Source organism: Leopardus geoffroyi, chromosome D4, assembly GCF_018350155.1.
Source record: "Leopardus geoffroyi isolate Oge1 chromosome D4, O.geoffroyi_Oge1_pat1.0, whole genome shotgun sequence".
Classification (NCBI taxonomy): domain Eukaryota; kingdom Metazoa; phylum Chordata; class Mammalia; order Carnivora; family Felidae; genus Leopardus; species Leopardus geoffroyi.
Window position 1 is genome coordinate 7,058,576 of NC_059342.1, and position 19,493 is coordinate 7,078,068.

At 46.9% G+C, this 19,493-nt stretch overlaps 1 protein-coding gene across 1 annotated transcript in view; it reads right to left on the reverse strand.

Moving 5' to 3' along the window:
- Positions 1 to 19,493, reverse strand: part of SLC1A1 (solute carrier family 1 member 1) — an 84,904-nt gene that overhangs the window by 10,642 nt on the left and 54,769 nt on the right. The window contains exons 3-10 of the mRNA XM_045468127.1: positions 13,018 to 13,110; positions 11,034 to 11,148; positions 9,532 to 9,574; positions 7,774 to 7,872; positions 4,635 to 4,819; positions 2,973 to 3,080; positions 921 to 1,043; positions 64 to 258 (exon numbers count right to left, since the gene is read on the reverse strand). Of these exons, the coding sequence (XP_045324083.1) occupies positions 64 to 258; positions 921 to 1,043; positions 2,973 to 3,080; positions 4,635 to 4,819; positions 7,774 to 7,872; positions 9,532 to 9,574; positions 11,034 to 11,148; positions 13,018 to 13,110 (961 nt within the window). The remainder of the gene's footprint in view (positions 1 to 63; positions 259 to 920; positions 1,044 to 2,972; positions 3,081 to 4,634; positions 4,820 to 7,773; positions 7,873 to 9,531; positions 9,575 to 11,033; positions 11,149 to 13,017; positions 13,111 to 19,493) is intronic.

A 19,493-nucleotide genomic window follows, 5' to 3' on the forward strand; every position in this document is an offset into this window, starting at 1 on the left:
ATGACTTTCACCTGCCACAATTCCAGTAACAGACATGAAAGTAAGTGTGGCCTCGCGCCCTACCTGATAGTGATGATCTGCCCGATGCCCAAGTCCAGGTCATTCAACTGTGCGATAAACACAGCCGCCACCGCTTCGTAGAGCGCAGTCCCATCCATGTTGATGGTAGCCCCGACGGGCAGCACAAACCTAGTGATCCTCTTGTCCACCTGGTTCTTTTCTTCGGCACAGCGGAAAGTGACAGGCAGTGTGGCCGAACTGTGTGATAAAAAGAGAAAGGGGTCGGGGCGCCTGGGTGGCTTAGTCGGTTGAGCGTCCGACTTCGGCTCAGGTCACGATCTCACGGTCTCACGGTTTGTGAGTTTGAGTCCCGTGTTGGGCTCTGTGCTGACAGCTCAGAGCCTGGAGCCTGCTTTGGATTCTGTGTCTGCCTCTCTCTCTACTCCTGCCCTGTTCACACTCTCTCTCTCTCAAAAATAAACAAACATTAAAAAAAATTAAAAAAAGAGAGAAAGGAACGTATGGTCTAGGAATGCTGGTGCTCAATCCCTGCCTGAAGAGACGCTTCTATTCCCGAAACTAAACCAAGAGCCCAAAGCATGCTGGCACTCTGGGCAGGTCCAGGAGTGGGAACGTGCTGTGTCCGCCATTCTCTGAGTTACACCATAACCCCCTTCTGGGCTGCAGGCCATGCCATGAAGGCAGGGAATATGCAGTAGGGTGAAGCAATATGCTCCAGGATGCGCAGGGGGAGAAGACAGAGGTCCTTCCTGGAGTTAAAGCTAGCTACAGAAGCACAAGCTGTGGCCGGTGCTTGGCCAGCTTCACAAGTGGCCCGTACAGCTCTCAGCCGCAGCCAATAAGAGCTGATTAGTCTCTGCAGCCCAGAGACTTCCTCCAGACACTCCTCGTACATTTACCTGGAAGAGATCATGAGAGCCGTCAGAAGAGCCTGGGCCATTCCCATGGCGAACCGGAAAGGGTTCTTCCGAACGACTATGAAATAGATCAGCGGGAGAATGACGATGGAGTGGATTGCTAGCCTGGAAACAAGTCAAAGAAGCAGGTTCTTAGATGATACCACCTCCTCATATTAAACATATTAAACATATTTAAACATATTAAAGCTGTTTTTTTCAAACAGCTTTTTTACTCATGATATATCATTCGATTTTCATTATGACCCGAAAGAAAATCAGAGGTAGGGCAGGTCTCCATTCCGGCAGTGAGGGTGAGGACATTCACTTAGCAAACGAAGTATCTTGTCAAAGTTGGCGCTGAAGCCAGTAGCTGAATCCACATTTCAGAGCTCACACAACACTTACATCATGCCGCCAAGCTTTGTACACGCTATTTCTGCCAACAGGTGCTAAAATGCTTTCACCTGCTGCTGCTGCTGAATTCTTATCCCTCCTCTAAGATTCAGCAAAAGGTCCCCCTCCTCCAGGAAGCCTTCCTTTACCTTCCCAGGTTGGGCAGTCCCTTTCCTCTGTTGTAGGTCTGTGGCTCTGCACAAACCTCTACCAAATGCCCTTATCATAGCACTCAGCCCGTCTGTTCCCTGGACCACTGCTGTCCTGCTGGATGGTGCCCACTATCTAGTAGGCCAGGCAGGCTGTGGTGAGGAGGAAGTCCCTGCTCTCCTCCAGTCATACTGGTGGAGTCTCCTTCCACCTACTTCAGGACTGACCTCTTTTCTTTGTTATTCTTGCCTTCCAAAACTATTCCTTATTTCACACTGAGATATATAGGTTACACAAAACAGGGGGCTTAAAAAATGAGACCAATCCAGCAGATGCCATATAGTGTCCACGTAAAGGGTTTACAGATCAGTTATTCAAAGCTGAAACAATAAGAAATGATCATTGTTAATACAGATCCTGAAGGTCCATCTTGAGGGTCTTCACATAGAGCTTGTGGCTAAGAACTATGAGAAGCTGAGTCTTCTGTTAAAAACCAAGGTAGGGCAAGAGAACAGAAACCAGAACTGTGTTAGAAAATGGCTCAGTATAATAAAACTTGGCCAAATGACTGCCTGGACCCAGGCCCTGTCCTCGAGAAGGGTAGATGGCCCTGCTGCCTTACCACTGGGGCCCTGAGATTTGATAATGGCCCTCACACTGGAGGAACCCAGGCTTCTTCTTGCTGGCTGGCAGGGCAGTGCTTTTGGTAAAGACAGATAAGCTCCCCAGTGCACCTGCCTTCCAGCGGGTGAGCTCATTGCTCAAGTTGGGCGTCTGGGGGCTACTGACCTGTGCGAGTCAAACTGATGATACTTATTCATTCCCTTGGTCCGTGTTTCTTAACACCTGTGACGAATCCTGTCCCTGCTAGATATCCGGGGCCAGCATTCCTAACTTATCCACCATACCTGCCCTCAAGGAGCCAATGACTGGGCTGCAATAAATATGCAAACGACCTGTCCCCTGCTGCCTTCCAGCTTTTACACGGTACCTCCCAGCTGGAAGAGTTTCCCAGCATGCTCCCTGACACTTGGATGATGCATGGTGTGGCAGTGGTGCCCGGCCCCACCTGCAGGGCTGGGACCAACCAGCCATCCATTCCGACTGGCTCAAGTCTCCTTCCACCTAGGCCCTGCCTAATGTCTTTCTTGGGGTTGGGGTACCTGTGGGCCATTCCTACTAGTTTGGTGAGTTTCCATCCTTGAAGAAGTGAATGCCAAGAGAGGCTACCAGTGGGTCTTGCTCATTTTAAAAAATGATTTTAACACAACTAATAAAGGCAGCAACAAACCATGGTCCAGGCTGTTCTGCCGAGATCTGGCAAGTAGCACAGTGGGATCCTCCTCCGGCACAGCTGTTAAAGGGCAGCCCTCCTCCCCCTGCTCTCTTATCTCTCAACCATCTTTCCCTGCACAGGGGAGAAGCTGATTTTAACCAAAAGGCAGCTTCTCGGCACCAGTCCGTTGGCCCAAAAGAAGTTGGCTGCTTCCTCCCTGGAGTCGGACGTACCCACTCAGGACGGTGGCCATGTAAAGGCCCAGCTTGCGGAATATTTCCCAGTCTTCAACCTCTATGATCTTCCCGGCAATCAGGAACAAAATGCCAAGTGGCATGTAACTAGAAAGCAAGCATAGCAAAGACACTTCTGTCATCTGGTGTCTTTTCAAGGTGGGATCGCTGGGGAGGAAATGGGCCAGGGCATGCACCTTAGCCTGGCACGTGTGCTCAGCTGGGAAGCACACCTGCTACACGATAAAGCCAAGGTTTCGGCCTCAGGCCCTGGTGGACCCCTGGCGCCAGGTTTCAGCACCTGCACATGTGTCTTAAATCCTACCCACCTCAGCCACCCTAGATGAGCAGACTCGGCAAGAACGTGTGGTTAAATGAGTGCATAGCCCATGCCTCACTCCCGGTACACATACGTCCTGCTAACAGTCACAACGGCAGATCTCGTTTTTGCCTGATCCCCCATATATGGCCCCCATGCTCTTCCTGGCCTCAGTCATCTTATTCCCCAGGAGGTAGTGTCAGCCACAGAGCAGTATGATTAGTAGTAGAAGTGGTCAGAACAGCCCTGTTTGCGGAGCTCTCATTACGTGCCTTGTATTGGCTTAAGTATTTGACGTGCATCATTTCCCTTGATGCACTTCTCCCAAATCTAGGGGCAGATTTCTATTATCCTTTTTTGCAGATGATGAAGGTGAGGTTCAGCGGGAGTAAGTGGCTGAAATCACGAATCCCTTTGAGTCACTGTCACTGTCTACACTTTCAGAGTCCGTAATGTTGAAACAACTCAATATAAGTGGGGCAGGGATCACCTAGAAAAATTGGAGTTTGGCATCTCCAGGGACAGGGTGATGCCACTGGTATGCTGACCCAAATGGTAGTTTTCATCTGGATGGATTAGGGCCTGTGCTGTACCAGTAGCAAGAATTTTGAACATCACTTATGCACGGGGCCTAACAAGGAAAGCACCTTGTGTTGTGATGTGTGAAGAACCCTTTCAAATCTTTAATTAAAGAAAAATTTTAAAAATATTTATTCTTGAGAGAGAGAGACAGAGTGTGAGTGGGGGAGGGTCAGAGAGAGAGGGAAACACAGAATCCAAAGCAGGCTGTCAGCAAAGAGCCTGATGCGGGGCTCTAACCCATAAACTATGAGATCATGACCTGAGCTGAAGCTGGACACTTAACTGAGCCATCCAGGCGCCCCTCAAATCCTTAATTTAAGAGTTATTTCTTAGAGGGACGCCTGGGTGGCTCAATTGGCTAAGCATCTGACTGTTGATTTCAGCTCAGGTCATGATCTCACGGTTTGTGAGTTCAAGCCCCATGTGGGGCCCTGTGCTGACAGCATGGAGCCTGCTTGGGATTCCCTCTCTCCCTCTCTTCCCCACCCTCACTCTCTCTCTCTGAAAATAAATTAATTAGAAGAGAGTTATTTTCTTAGGTGAATGCTGGTTGGGTGTAAGACGATCAAGGGCTTTGCCAGAAAAGACAATAGCTAAAACCTAGATTCTTGTTAGTGAACTAACTCCTATGTAATACACATAGTTACTGAATGCTCTAGTGTCTTGATATTCTATGTTCACCCTTCCTAGGCATCTTTACTCCAATTTTGAGGGGGCAACTGTCAGGAGAAGCAGGATGGCATTAACAGGCATCTGCTCACCACATAATGATCTGGACGATTTTCATGGTTGCATCACTCAGAGCAGTGAAGAAATCCACCAGAATCTGTCCTTTCTCTCCCATTTTTCCAATGACAAGTCCAAAGACGAGGCAAAAGACAATCAAGCCCAGGACGTTTATGCCGTCTGAATACATGCCTACGACTTTGTATTCCTTTGTTTTGTTCTGTGGGTCAAAACCAAGAGAATATATGGATGCGTGATTAGAATGCTGTTGGAAAGCAGAGGCCCCGAAATGGAAAGATACCACGGCCACACCTACTAACCTAGTGATCCACCAGTCAAAGGCCACCATACTTGGGGACAAAAAGAAAAAAAAAAACAACCCAAGTTTTTACTGCCCCCACCATCTGCCGCTGAACTTTAAAGTGATTTTTTTTTCTCTTTCTCTCTCAAAAAATCCAAACTTGAAGATTTCTTTTGAAGATGTCTTATTCTGGGATGTCTTATATTAAAAAAATTTTTTTTTAATGTTTATTCATTTTTTAGAGAGAGAGAGACAAACAGAGCACAACCGGGGGAGGGGCAGAGAGAGAGGGAGACAGAATCTAAAGTAGGCTCCAGGCTCTGAGCTGTCAGCATGGAGCCTCATGTGGGGCTCGAACCAACTGGGAATATCTTACATTTTTAATAAGAACTGTAGATTTGAGGTGCTTTTCAGAGTTATTCTAACTACTAGCTACATTTGGAGTCTGTGTGAAAAAGAGAGGAATTAATAATGCAGGAACTGCAAAATATTTAACAGAGTGAACATTTTGAGGACATTTTACTATCTGTTGTATCATGATAGTAAAACACAGGCGCATTCTTTACCGCCTCTGATCCTGGATGACCAACGGGATTGTAGAGATATAAATATTAACCAAATACCAGCTACTATAAGCCATTTCGTTATCTTATCCTAAGAACAGCATGAGATATGCTGAGACACAACCTCATCTGAGTGGTGCAGCATGAGATTTCACTGAGAGATTTCACAGGGAGATAACATGATCTGAGTGCCGCAAGCCAGGTTTATAATGTATCATATATGGTTGATAAGTTACTGGGGTGCCATTTTTTACTTATCATCTGATATGCTCAAACTCATATTTATCGAGCAGCTAGAGTGTGCTGACTGCATTGGTGACTTAGAAGTCTTAAAATACAGCTAGACAGATAAGATTAACCGTGAGAAAAACAAACCAATGGTATCGGGAGGGTGTGTAATTGCGCGGTCAAGTTACAGGCCTCAGGTGGAGACTGACTGGGGGCACCGGCGGTTAGGGAAAGCTAAGCCTGAGCAGTAGGGGCAGCCAAGAGATGAAGGCCAACACCAGAAACATGGCATAAGCAGAGGCCAAAGTCACCCCCAGGCTGCTGCACCCTGCCTGGAGAATTCCACTCATCCTTTATGGCCCCCAAACTAATTTAAGCCTCTCTGTTGAAAGCCCTGGAGTAAGTAAGCACCCTGTCCTTCCCTATTGCAATACTCATCACTCGTCACATGAGGGCACAAGCCATGTCTGTCTTTGTACCACTGTCATCCCAATGCCCAGCAGGGCCTGGCTCACAGGGAGTGCTCAAAAAATCTTTTCGGAACCACGTGGAAAGGCAGGAATAAGGAGTAACTGAGGAGGTGGGTCTGGATGGGAAAGAGAAAAGGCCACTGGGAAGGGAGCCGGGAAACCAGGGAGGAGCCCGGCCATGGAGGGCCACAGAGCCAGTAGGAGGACTTAATGTTTCCTGCAGCAGGAAGCTGGAGCCAACCGTGGTCTCTCTGATTTGAACCAAGTCTACCAAACATTTCTTTCTTCCTTAAATCGTTCCCTTCTGGGTGGGGGCAGAGAACGCTCAGCAGAGACCTTCTCTAGGACTACAGATTTACTGCTTTGGGCCCACACAGTCTCATCTCGAAAGCTGAAATGCCAACCGCTCTCAAAACCTAATGGATTTTATTCATAATTGGATGGCGAACTCCTGGTGGCAGAACTGAGGTGAGGCTGCTTGTGGTTTATTCCTCTTTACCTGGTAGGGCATTCTGCTGCAGGCATACTGACGTCCTCTGTCCTGGAGAGGGTGCTTCCCAACCCCACTGAATTGAGTTGCATGACACACAGTGCCTGCGCTGCATGGCCCGTCGAGAGTAGAAAACTCCGGACCCCGAATCACATCTGGGCGGAGAGTTTTGGAGAAGCAACGTGGCCTTGTATTCCATATTTAGGTGGTCTTGCAACTCTAAAGCAAGAGGTGCCCAACTCAACTCAATGGAGTAGTGGAGGGTGTAGACGCAATGGGGCTCACCCTCTTCTCTGGGTGGTTCAGATCCTTCTCGTAATGCCTGGTGGTTATGTTTTACAAAGTGCCACCCACCAACATTGAGTTAGAAAATACTGAATCCTTGCTCCCAGGGGAAATACAAGGTCAGGTTCTGGGGAACCAGGGTTCACAACATTTTCATCAGATAATCAGCATATAACCTGGCTGTAGGTGTGTTTCTGTTCAGAAACACATGAATATGTAATGTGTATTACTGAGTCATTAACACTGAAGTCACAACCGACACCCTCGGCCTGAATGAAGCTGATCTAACACACATATAATTTTCCATACGGGACACTACAGCCTTCTCGCCCTCAGAACCACCGACAACACTGCAGCATTATGCTTGGGGGATGTTTTAAACAGTAAAATCACCATGAAAAAGCACAGAGACATGAAAAATGTGGCATAAACATGCTACTCAAAGGACACTTGTTTACAATAAGAGAGCTGAAACAAGAAGGCAGAGCTTGGGGTGCCTGGATGGCTCCATTGGTGGAGCATGTGACTCTTGATTTCAGGGTTGTGAGTTCAAGCCCCACGTTGGGTGTGGAGCCTATTAAAAAAAAAAAAAAGGGCTTAGCCTTGTTTAGCCTCAGAGGGCCATGTGTGCATTGGGCAACTTAAACTTTTCACCGCTCTTTGTTCACAAAAGACATGAGAGCGTTGTGTTGATTCTGGGGTGGCAAACACATTTTAGCGAGAAGACGAATTCGCAAGTAATGAGGACAGACTGTATCTCTGTCTCCTGCTTGCTCCATGACTCAGCGCCTGCCTGGGGGCGGGGGGGGGTGGGAAGGGGCGCGGGCAACAAGGTACCTTGGAAATGGCAGTTGTCATGATGGCTGTGACAGATGCTTGGGTGATGTTCATCCCGGGCTCACTGGGAGTATTCACTTCTTCACGCTTGGTTTTATACTGCACATTGGAGGGGAAAAAAAGACCAAAGAAACAAACAAAATAAGAGTTTTTCAAGTACCTGAGTCTAAACGATGGGAATATGTGACTCTGGCTGAGTGCCACTGAAGCCTTCTGCCTCTGTCACCTCTCTCGGTTGCAGATTTTGATAGTACCTCCCATGAGGCTTGGGAAGCCAAAGTGAGACCATAAAATCCAAACCTTGATTCCCATGGCCACCATTCAGTGATGTCAGAATGTTGTCTTTCATAGTAAAAGATTAACAGGGCGACGATGGGAAAGAACGTTTGGGTTGTTGTTTTCTTAAATGTTTATTTATTTTTGAGAGAGACAGAGCATGAGCAGGGGAGGGGTAGAGAGAGAGGGAGACACAATGTGAAGCAGGTTCCAGGCTCTGAGCTGTCAGCACAGAGCCCGATGCAGGGGCTGGAGCATACAAACAGAGAGATCATGACCTGAGCCAAAGCGGGAAGCTTAACTGACTCAGCCACCCAGGTGCCCCGAAAGTACAGGTTTTATTTGGAGGTGCTTTGACAGACAGACTCTTACAGCGATCTTATCAATCATTTTCTTTCTATTTGTTTATTCATTTCTCATTTTTAATGTGGGAGGAACACCTCATTACTTGGGTAACTGCAGTCACCCTGACTTTAATAAACGTCAAGAAGTAGATGGTTGTTCCAGCAGCAACAGTCCCTTTAGGGCCAGTCCACGAGTGAGATTTCTGTTGAATTCCCTTCCTTCGGCTCTGTTTGGTCCTGCAAGGCTTCAGCAAAGAGGTTTAAGAAAGAGCTAGTATACCACAACACCAGGCATAAATGTCACTCCTTCGAGGCACTGCCAACATCAAGAACCTTACAAATGACCACTGTGGCTGAGCCGCAAAGGCACCCTTGAAATAGAGGTGGTTCTGTGCCTCTTGGAGGTCGGCAGGGGGCAACTTCATTGCCATTTTTGTTGGTACACACAGAGGTCTCTGTTCATGTAATTTATGTAAATGAATTCGGCAGTCTGTGATAGACTCAGCTGTCTTAAGTGCACAGATAAACAAGAGAAAAGGGCTGTAAGGAAATGGGAGTGAAGAGATTGTTCAACTTTCCTAGAGAAAAAAAAATCACGGCTTTGTTACATCGCCGGGGAGCCGGAGGGTCAGCAACGGGTGCGTAGTGATTAAGGAGAAGACTGAACACCGGGAACACCCAGTGTTCACCCAAAAGATTGAACACATGTGGGTTAGATACCGCTCTCCCAACATGAGGGAGAAAAGAACAGGGAGTCGGAGGGTTGCTTTTTTAGTGCCTGCATCTGGAGACAGTCTAAGCGTCTCCACAAATATCACGTGGTTCTCAAAAACACAGGCACAAGAGCCCACATTTTTAAACACTCTTTGTTCGACAGGTTCCTGATGGCTTCATCTGAGCTCTCTTGGGGACAAGAACGTGTCACGGAAAGGGAGCAGCGGGGTCAGTAACAACAGGGACTTCTCTGGGACCTGAAGCCCAGAGGCACCTGCGATTTGCTCCACATTCACACTCGAGGGTGGGTTTCCTGCCATTTTTGATGTGCTCATTCCACTTCCTGGGTCACAGCAGGGAACAACGATTCTAATCAGTAAAGCGAAGAGTACAGCAATCTGAAGGCAAAAGTCGTTATTCTTACCTGCTGAAAACAGGCTTGGACAAGGTTCTCCGGGAACATATTCCTGTTGGAGACATGAAAAACAGTGTCACGTTACAGCACAAGTGTTTTGTTTTTGTCACACCCAACGCATGGGTGAAGGTGAGCAGAATATAGAATCAGTACTCTGGTTCCTCTTCTGGTTTCTCCTTTGCAAAATACTTCCTTGTATTAAGATTTTTTTCCCCCGCTGAGCTTCAACCGAGTCTAGAAAGTTCTCTCACACAACCATCACTCAGCTGAGTCACTGAGTAATTGGTACGCTCGCTGTCCTCGGTGAAACAATGCATTGGCAGGTGGACACTCCCAGTCAAGAGACTCCTTTAATATTCTGTACGCTTCTGTTTTCATTGACGAGAAAGTATGCCTACCGAGAGTCCAGGGCATCTGTTCCCAAATTCTTTATGCCAAATGAGAATATCAGCATAATGACTGAATTAAAAATAATGTGAGTCAGTGAAATGGGAATGTGAGATGGAAGGTGTGGTTTCTCATCAAAACTAAACTCAATGCTTGGAAACTCAACCGAAGCCAGTGACTAAAATTTCTGTGGGTAAATTAGGTAAGGGGCGTCCACAGAAATGGAAAGAAAAACTGGCAGGATGTGGCACTCAGCATTCTTTATAGTTTCTAAGGATTTTGTTGTGTACTTCGTGAAAACTGAACCTGGAAATTGTACACCATGCCTTTACAAGCACAACAGGTGCAAGAAAAATGATACAGAATCACAATCACCTGACACGCTCAAAGAAAAGATTTTGGCCCTACATCAAAAACTGGCAAATAAACACATTTAAATTTTGTGTCCACAACATATGTAATGTGTACCTGTGTCATTTTTTAATGATTCTCTGCTCTGCTATCTTAAAAGTAACTGACCAATTCCCAGCCCTGATTGCTTCTGAGAAGAGGGCTTCTCCGGTGCAATTAAAAAATGTATTTCTTGGGGCGCCTGGGTGGCTCAGTCGGTTAAGCATCCAACTTCAGCTCAGGTCATGATCTTGCGGTTCATGGGTTTGAGACCCTTGTTGGCCTCTGTGGTGACAGCTCAGAGCCGGGAGCCTGCTTTGGATTCTGTGTCTCCCTCTCTCTCTGCCCCTCCCCTGCTCACACTCTGTCGCTCTCTCTTGAAAATAAATGTTAAAAAAAAAATTAAAAAAGAAGGTATTTCTTCAAGTGTGCTTCAGAGCTGACCCCCCAACGCAGCCCAGCATCTTAGCGCAATAAGTGTATTTTCTGCTTCTCTGTCCATCCTAAATCCTGACAGAGGAGACTCTCTTCCCACTCTTGGAACCATGGCTTGGCGAGCAGGACTGGCTATGCAATTTTGAGGTCCAGGGCAAAATGAAAACACGCAATGATTCAAAACCTATCGGCCATTTCAAGACAGCTACAGCAGTGCACTAAAGCAAGCTGTGGTCCTCTGTGGCCACAGTATCACAGGCGGCATGCCTAGGGGGCTGCCCCACTGGCAAAACACTCACCTGATCAGATCCAACATGGCATCCACCGTACTGACTTCAGGGCTGCTTCCTGTCCTGTCAATCTCATCCACTTTCTGGGTCACACCAGGCTTGATGCTCACCACCAGCACGATGCCTGCGGCCCAAGAGAGCACCACAGAGCATTAAGAACCTTCCAGAACACCTGGCACCCCTGGTGTAGCCTTCTTAGAACCAGTAGGCATAGTGGCACCAGGCAAAACCAGGAGGACTCCACCGGTCCGGCCAAAATGCTGAGCCTCAGCTGGGACCTCCAAGCAGCCTTATTACTTTTCCATTTAAATGAAGAAGGAACTCTTCCCACTTTTTTTTTTTTTTTTTTAATGTAAATGAAGAGGCTGCATTCCAGAATTGCTTCTGGAAACCCTTGCTGATGAGAACATTCTATTTTCTTTTCTTTAGCTTATGAGATCAGCTTAGGCAGGGGTTGGGGTGAGGGTGATTCATTTTCCAACTCAGTTCATTTTCAAGCCATTCAATATCTTTATGTAACTTTTATCCACAGATGCTGGTTATTTTCCAGAGGCTCATACAAAACAAGCCTTAACTTCCTTTCATACTACAAGCCTTCAGATATCTGGAAGGCTGTTGTGTAATCCAAAAAAGGGTAGGGTTAAAAAAAATAGTGTTCCCTGTGACTCTCGGGGAGTGGAAGGAGGACAAACAGGTGTTACAGGGGGAGACAGTTCTTGCTGTAAGGCACTGTCTCAACGGGGGTGTATCTGAGGGCACCATTTTGGCCCCTGGAGGTAATGGGTTCTTATCCTCTGAGGTGTCCAAGCAGAGGTGGGAGGCTGGAATACACCCCAAGTCATTAGAGGCTGCCTGACTGGAGGGGGTGAAGAAGAAAGTCTCCGTGTCCTTTATCACTCCTCCTAAGGGCAACGCCGATCCACAGTGGGCAGGGCATCAGGACCAGAGCAGGTAGGTTTCGCAGGTGGGAGGAGTCGGTAGGCAATACAAAGACAAGGTGGGTGTGGTCCCCTCTTTCCACTCAACCTGGCAGGAGAGACACACACCCGCTTTTTCCTTCATGTGCGCTTCCCTCACGAACCTTCTGAGGAGACGCGGCTTTGGTTTAAGGCAGGGTTCAGGCCCTCCCAGGTGCCCTGCCTACCAGCCCCACTGCCTCACCTCATCCCAACAGTCTCTTAATGCAGAGTGGCAGGGTCACGCGGCTGCAACATCTGAGTACAATCCAGTCCTTTCTTCCCACGCGGGGCATCCTTAAAACGTCAGGTCACAAAGGATGGGCCGCACTCTCTTCGTAAAAGAATGCCAGAGGTCCGAGAGCAGCCATATTCCCTTATCAGAACGTTCTTCCTTTTTCAAGTGGAATTTATACTTGGCAAGTTGCTGTGAGCTCTCACTACCATGTCCCATTTGAGATGCACTGAAATGTTATCTTTCGGAAATACTTCATCATTAGACTCAACTCCACTACGCTAGAAGCTCTTGGCTTCACTTCCTTCTAATAACGGCACAGAACTGTCACCCTGTTTCTTACTAGGGACATTAATGAGCAGCACCATGGCTGAACTTGAGTCAGTATTATATTTTCTTCATAGAACAGGTGTTGTGTAGACCTGAAGCCCAAAAGGTTCATGGTAATTTGACAATATTACTTTCTGAATTACAAAAAAAAAAGTACATTAAAAAAAAAGCCCAACTACTTTTAAAGGAAGAGTCACGGGGCGCCTGGGGGGCTCAGTCGGTTGAGCGTCCGACTTTGGCTCAGGTCACGATCTCACGGTCAGTGAGTTCGAGCCCCGCGTCGGGCTCTGTGCTGACAGCTCAGAGCCTGGAGCCTACTTCCGATTCTGTGTCTCCCTCTCTCTCTGCCCCTCCCCTGTTCATGCTCTGTCTCTCTCTGTCCCAAAAATAAATAAACGTTGAAAAAAAAATAAATAAATAAAGGAAAAATCACAATTCTACAGAGGAATAAGGAATCAGAAATAGGTTTTACCTAGAATCACAGCAATGATCGTGGTACAGAAATAATAGACAATGGCACATAGACCAATTTTCCCAGATACGCTGGAATCCAGGGCAGCAACACCTGCGAGGGGGGAGAAGTCAAATGACATTTTTGTCCATTTTTAATTTTATTTCAGAGTGAGTGAGTGAGAGAGAGAGAGAGAGAGTGTGTGAATGGGAGAGGGGCAGAGGGAGACAGAGAAGGAGAGAGGGAGACAGAATCTTAAGCGGGCTCCAGGCCTAGCACAGAGCCTGACATGGGGCTCGATCCCACAACCCTGGGATCATGCTCTCAGCTGAAATCAAGAGTCAGACGCTCAACTGACTGAGCCACCCAGAAGCCCCAAATTATGCTGAGTTTTAAAAGGCGGATTTCCAGGCCTGGTGGTCATTCAATCCTCAAGGTGTGAAATGAAGGGCTGAGGGCTGTCCTCTGCATTCTGCTAGGCCCACCTCGCATGAGACGCAACGGGCAAAGGAGGGGCTTCAAGATTGCCAACACAGAATGGAGACGGACGAGGGGTGAGGTGCAGGCGCCCCTTCCCTATAATCCCGCCACCTCAGCCCATGGCCAGTGCCTCGTGGGGCCGGTCACGAGACAGGAGCTCCCCTTTCGCATCCGCTCAGAGAATCTCGAGGATTGTACATCACATCACTCCACAGCCTTCAGGATAAACCTCTTCTGGAATTCAGTATCCAGAAAAAAACTTTATCTTGAAGAACGGAGAGTTCTTTCATCATGTAATGAATATCGTAAAACTCGTGATTGTTTCCCTTTCTGCCTTTTCTGCCAGGAAGCTCAGAGTCGGCCAAAAAGGTTAACTTTTTAAAAGAAATGTTTATTTATTTTCGAGAGAGTGAGGAAGGGTAGAGAGAGAGGAGGACAGAGGATCTGACGTGGGCTCTGTGCTGACAGCAGAGAGCCCGATGTGGGACTTGAACTCATGAACCACGAGGTCAGGACCTGAGCCACGGTTGGACACTTAACCAACTAAACCACGCAGGCACCCAAGATAACTTTTATGGGTGACTATGAAAGTAATAATATATGTTTGATATAGTAGTCTGAAAAAAGGAAAATAAAAATCACTCCATTCCATCATAGTTGATATTCTGACAAATTTCCTGTCAATATTTTTTCTTTTTTGTAAACATAGCTGAGTGAATTCTACAGTTTTTGATCCTCTCTTCTTAATACTGTATTATAAGCATTTTCTTATTACAAATTCTTCAGGAGGAATTTTAATGGCCACATAATCTTCTGTCCTGTGAATGTACCATAATGTATTTAATCATCCACTTACTGTTGGAGCTTTAAGATAGTCTCAGGGCCAACTTCAATACTAAATCACAGTACTTTCATTATTTATCCTGGCCAGCACATTTTCTCCTTCTTTTCATGATTTCCAAATTGCTTCTATGTTAACAACCTTATTGTGTATGGCTCTGATTGTGAGACAACTTAAAATATCCATTTTAAAGAGGTAGGATATAAAAAAAATTTTCCAATTTTTAAATTTCTAATTGAAGAGACCTAGGGCCACACTGTTAGCTGTAGTCTCAAATGGTGTTGGGTGGCCTATAAAATGACCGGATGTAGTCCGGAAGGGAAAAGGCTGTCTAGAATTCCAACCATAGCCCTAGAGGGGGAGGCACACATCCCTTCTTGCTAGAAACCCTTGCCTTCCATTGAAGATGCCCCTATAAATGGAGACAAATGACGCAGTTGACTGGATAGCTACTATGTGGAAGACAGGGTAAGTGGTGAAGCAACCAGACCATCTTTCAGCACGCTGTCATTGGAAGGTTTCAGGGACGCCTGGGTGGCTCAGTCGGTTGAGCGTCCAACTTCAGCTCAGGTCATGATACCGCCATCAGTGAGTTTAAGCCCAAATCTGGCTCTATGCTCTGCGCTCAGAGCCAGGAGCCTGCTTTGGATTCTGTGTCTCCCTCTCTCTCTCCCCCTCCCCCACTCACCCTCTCTCTCTCTCTCAAAAATAATAAACATTAAAAAAAAATTATAAAAAAAAAAAGGGAACGTTTCAGGCTCTACCCTGCCCTGTTTCCAAAACAAGAACCACATTATGAATCAAACAATCATCACAGAAAATGACTTCTTGAATCTTCAACACGTGTGACTTGTGCCTTAACTGTTAGCAAAGCCTGAAGTGCAGGGTGGCGGGAAAGATGAGTTGTCGTGAGGCGACCCCAAGGAGAAGGGAGTAAACTGGGGGGGTTATGGCAGGCACAGGTGGCTTTTGTTTTCACTCCTCACACTATAAAAGCCTCGCCTATTCTTCTCAAGTGGGGCTTGTGCTTCTCACATATAATTGTACATAATCGATGTGCAGGACCAATCTGCAAGGAAGCTGGTCATCGCCACGATGACAGGACAAATAGGCTCCCGCTGCAAACACACCATTCCTCTGGCTGCTGGTTGCTCCTCTGGAAGCTAATATTTTGAGAGAAGGGGTTCTGGCCAACTTAGCGAGCACCCCAGGATGTTGGAAGGGCCCATTCACCAGCCCCTGGGACATGACTGTCACTCCCACGTGAGGGGCATATCGCAACAGACACATTCTAGAAAAAGCCCGATGCTAGATTCTATTCTCTCTCTCTGGGAAAAATGCACTCTGGTGTGCTGAGAAGACTTTCTTCTCCTTGTGGTAAGACGATTAAAAATAACGACTCTTCAAGAAATAGTAGCAACAACAACAATCAGGAGACACCAAAGGCCACAGAATGAACGATTTCCTATTTAGAGCTTCAGTCTCTTAAAAAAAAGGGCAAACAGGGGCAGCCGGGTGGTTCATTCAGTTAAGCGGCCGACTTTGGCTCAGGTCATGATCTCACGGTCCGTGGGTTCGAGCCCCGCGTCGGGCTCTGTGCTGACAGTTTAAAGCCTGAAGCCTGCTTAGGATTCTGTGTCTCCCTCTCTCTCGGCCCCTCCCCTGCTCGCACTCTGTCTCCCTCTCTCTCTCAAAAATAAAAAACATTAAAAAAATTAAAAAAAAAAGAGCAAACAATAATGCAAAATATATAAGTTTGCTAAGTATATTCTATGAATATAAAACTGTGCTTGAATATTCCGTTTTAGAGCTCTGTGCATTATTTTCATAGACAATCAAAATAATTATTTATACCAATGGTTGATTTTAAAAAATGAAATCACCAATTCCACAAAACTCCACATAACCTGTACAAGCCCATGGAATCCTGGTCCAAGCGAGGATGTATTTTCAGATGTCTCGTCCTCGAGTCGATGTCTAAATTCAGCAGCTCCCAGCCCCGAAGGTACAGACAAGCGACAGGCTCAGAGGGTAGCTGCAGAACTGTTCTTGGGTATGTGTTTTGTGCCCTCTCGGGGTTTTCTTCCAGCAGTGAAACAAATTAAATCTATGTAGGTAATTGTTTCCAGCATATGCTAATATGTCTTAATTTGTCTTAATGATTTGGCCACGGGCTGCTGCCTCTGCTTCTATTCCAGGACCCAGCTGGCAATAAAAGGTTTCATAATAATGAGATTCTTGGTGGGAAGTATCTTAAACAAATACATCCCCTAAAGCAGTCTGCCAGCTCCCCTCTGCTGGAGGACAGAGATTGTATTGTAGTTACTTTGGGAAGGGCTTTACTTCCCGTTCCTCAAATCTACCTTAGTCCTCTAATTCTCCTGGACAGATCAGAGATGTAACTCAAGGGGCGCCTGGGGGGCTCAGTCGGCTAAGCGTCCGACTTGGGCTCAGGTCGCGATCTTGCGGTTTGCAGCTTCGAGCCCCATGTCAGGCTCTGTGCTGACAGCTCGGAGCCTGGAGCCTGCTTTGGATTCTATGCCTCCCTCTCTCTCTGTCCCTCCCCCACTCACACTCTCTCTCTCTCAAAACAAAAAACAAAAAACCAAACCAGAAAAAAAAAACAAACCAGAAATGTATTTGAACCAACAACTGTACTTCTGTACATTTTACCTCTAGAGTTACCCTTCTACCTCTCCAGCCATCACTGATGAGGGGCAGGGCTGGCCCCCAATTCCAGGCCCTTGGACTATTTATCACGTGGTGCCAGGGGTAGAGGTGATGGGCCACCACAGAGGCTGGGAACATACGCAGGGCAACAGCCTGTTTTGAAAACCTCCAGGAGTCACCAGAACATTCGTGAACTTAACTTGAACATGGAAAGCTTGTCTGGATAGTCTATACACCCCACCTGCTAATAATAGCAATGATGCTGAGGCTTAATTCTAATCAAAATGACAGTGACCATACACACTATGTCCTGCACAATGGGTACATATGGAATGCGTCACCTCCTTTATCCCTCGGCATTTGGTGGGGACGCTGGGATCCCAATCCAGACTCAACCCCACAGGCCATACTCTTGACCACTCTCTCACACGGGCTCTATCCACGTGCTGTGAAATTCTAGACCAGGGCTGCCTCACGGAACCGTCATGGTGAAGTGCTTCCTCTTTGTGCTTCTGTTGTAGTGACCACAAGCTACCTGTGGCAGGTGCGCTTGGGATCTGGCTAGTGTGGGGGCACCTGGGTAGCTCGGTCGTTAAGTGTCCGACGCATGATTGCGGCTTAGGTCACGATCTCACGGTTTGTGAGTTCGAGCCCCGCGTCAGGCTCTGCACGGGCACTGTGGAGCCTGCTTGGGATTCTCTTTGTCCCTCTGTCTGTCCCTCCCCTGCTCATGCTTTTCTCTCTCAAAACAAATCAATAAAACCTAAAAAGAAAAAAAGAATTTTGTATTTGATGCTTTCCCTCAGAAAGAACTGCATCTTTGTACAGGTAGTTCCTTCCTTACAGAGCGAGCCCACTTCAGAGATTCACCCTGTGGCAGTGATTAGGAGCTCGGCAGGTGGTCTCCTTAGAAACCACCTTCATGATCTCACGGTCCGTGAGTTCGAGCCCCGCGTCCGGCTCTGTGCTGACAGCTCAGAGCCTGGAGCCTGTTTCAGATTCTGTGTCTCCCTCTCTCTCTCACCTTCCCCCATTCATGCTCTGTCTCTCTCTCTCTCTCAAAAATGAATAAACGTTAACATAAAAAAAAAAAAAAAGAAAAGAAACCACTTGTACGGGGCAGTTTGGTTCAGTTCCCAGGGAGACCAACAAAAATACTTTTCATACGTGACCTACCTCCACATGAGAACGCACCTAGTATCTTAGTGTTTCTCTGCCTCTCATGTCCCCTCATCATTGTGTGCTCTCCCTGCCCCTCCCCCAGCCTTTTAGACACCTGTCCCATGATCTTTTAATACTACAGGACACTGTTTAGGTACTAAATGTATACATGTGCTCTTTGCATAAAAAGAGTACATTGCTCCCCCTTATCCCAAAAACTCGGCCTTTGCTGCCTTGGGAGCAATTTTGCTCCTGCTGAGAACATGTGGTCTGGCTCAACGGATGTCACAGAATGATACCTTACTCCAGATGTTAGACTCTGGAGACAGGACCTCTCCATCACTCCTCGCTCACACCTGCCACATTTCAAGTGCTCCCCGGCCACACGAAGCTCGTGCCTACTGCAATGGATGGCACACACAGAGAACATTCTGGGAGGCAGCAACTGGTCTAGAATTTTGTAGCACGTGGATAAGAGGCAGCATGACACAGTGGCTAAGAAAACAGTCCCGTCACTTACTGGGGAAAAGGTCAAATGGCATGGCCACTTTCCTCCCAAACAGGTGGGATATCACTGTACTTTATTCCGGGGCTTTACTCTCAAATCTCAATAGCCACCTTGATCCCTTTGAGGCCATGCCTCATGCCTGGCAAAGCCTGGTTGCCTCTCTTTGTGGTTCATTCCCAGATCTTGTTTCTTCTGGGAGCGGCCACCCACCTCTGGGAACTGACAGGTGAGAGGGGCCTGCACACTAACACATCACAAGGCAGGTGTGATGGGGTCTGTACAGAAGCCAGAGGTAAGGGTTTAAAGACGTTAACAGTAATTGAACACGGACTTCAAGTTTGTGAAATATAATCACAAAAGTAGGGCTAGCATTTTATTTTTTTATATCTTTCCCTCATAATTCATTTTTATTATAGTCTACGAAGGTTCCTGATCTGTGACAGACTGGAAATTTTAAAAAACTGGATCTCTCCCATCCATTTAAGAGACTGGATGCTTTGCATGAAAAGATGCTCGACATCACTCATCATCAGGGAAACACAAATCAAAACCACAATGAGATACTACCTCACCCCTGTCAGAATGGCTAAAATTAACAACTCAGGCAACAACAGATGTTGGCAAGGATGCAGAGAGAGAGGATCTCTTTTGCACTGCTGGTGGGAATGCAAACTGGTGCAGCCACTCTGGAAAACAGTATGGAGGTTCCTCGAAAAATCAAAAGTAGAACTACCCTCTTACCCAGCAATTGCACTACTAGGTATTTATACAAAGGATACAAAAATGCTGATTCCAGGGGCACATGCACCCCAATGTTTATAGAACTACTGACAATAG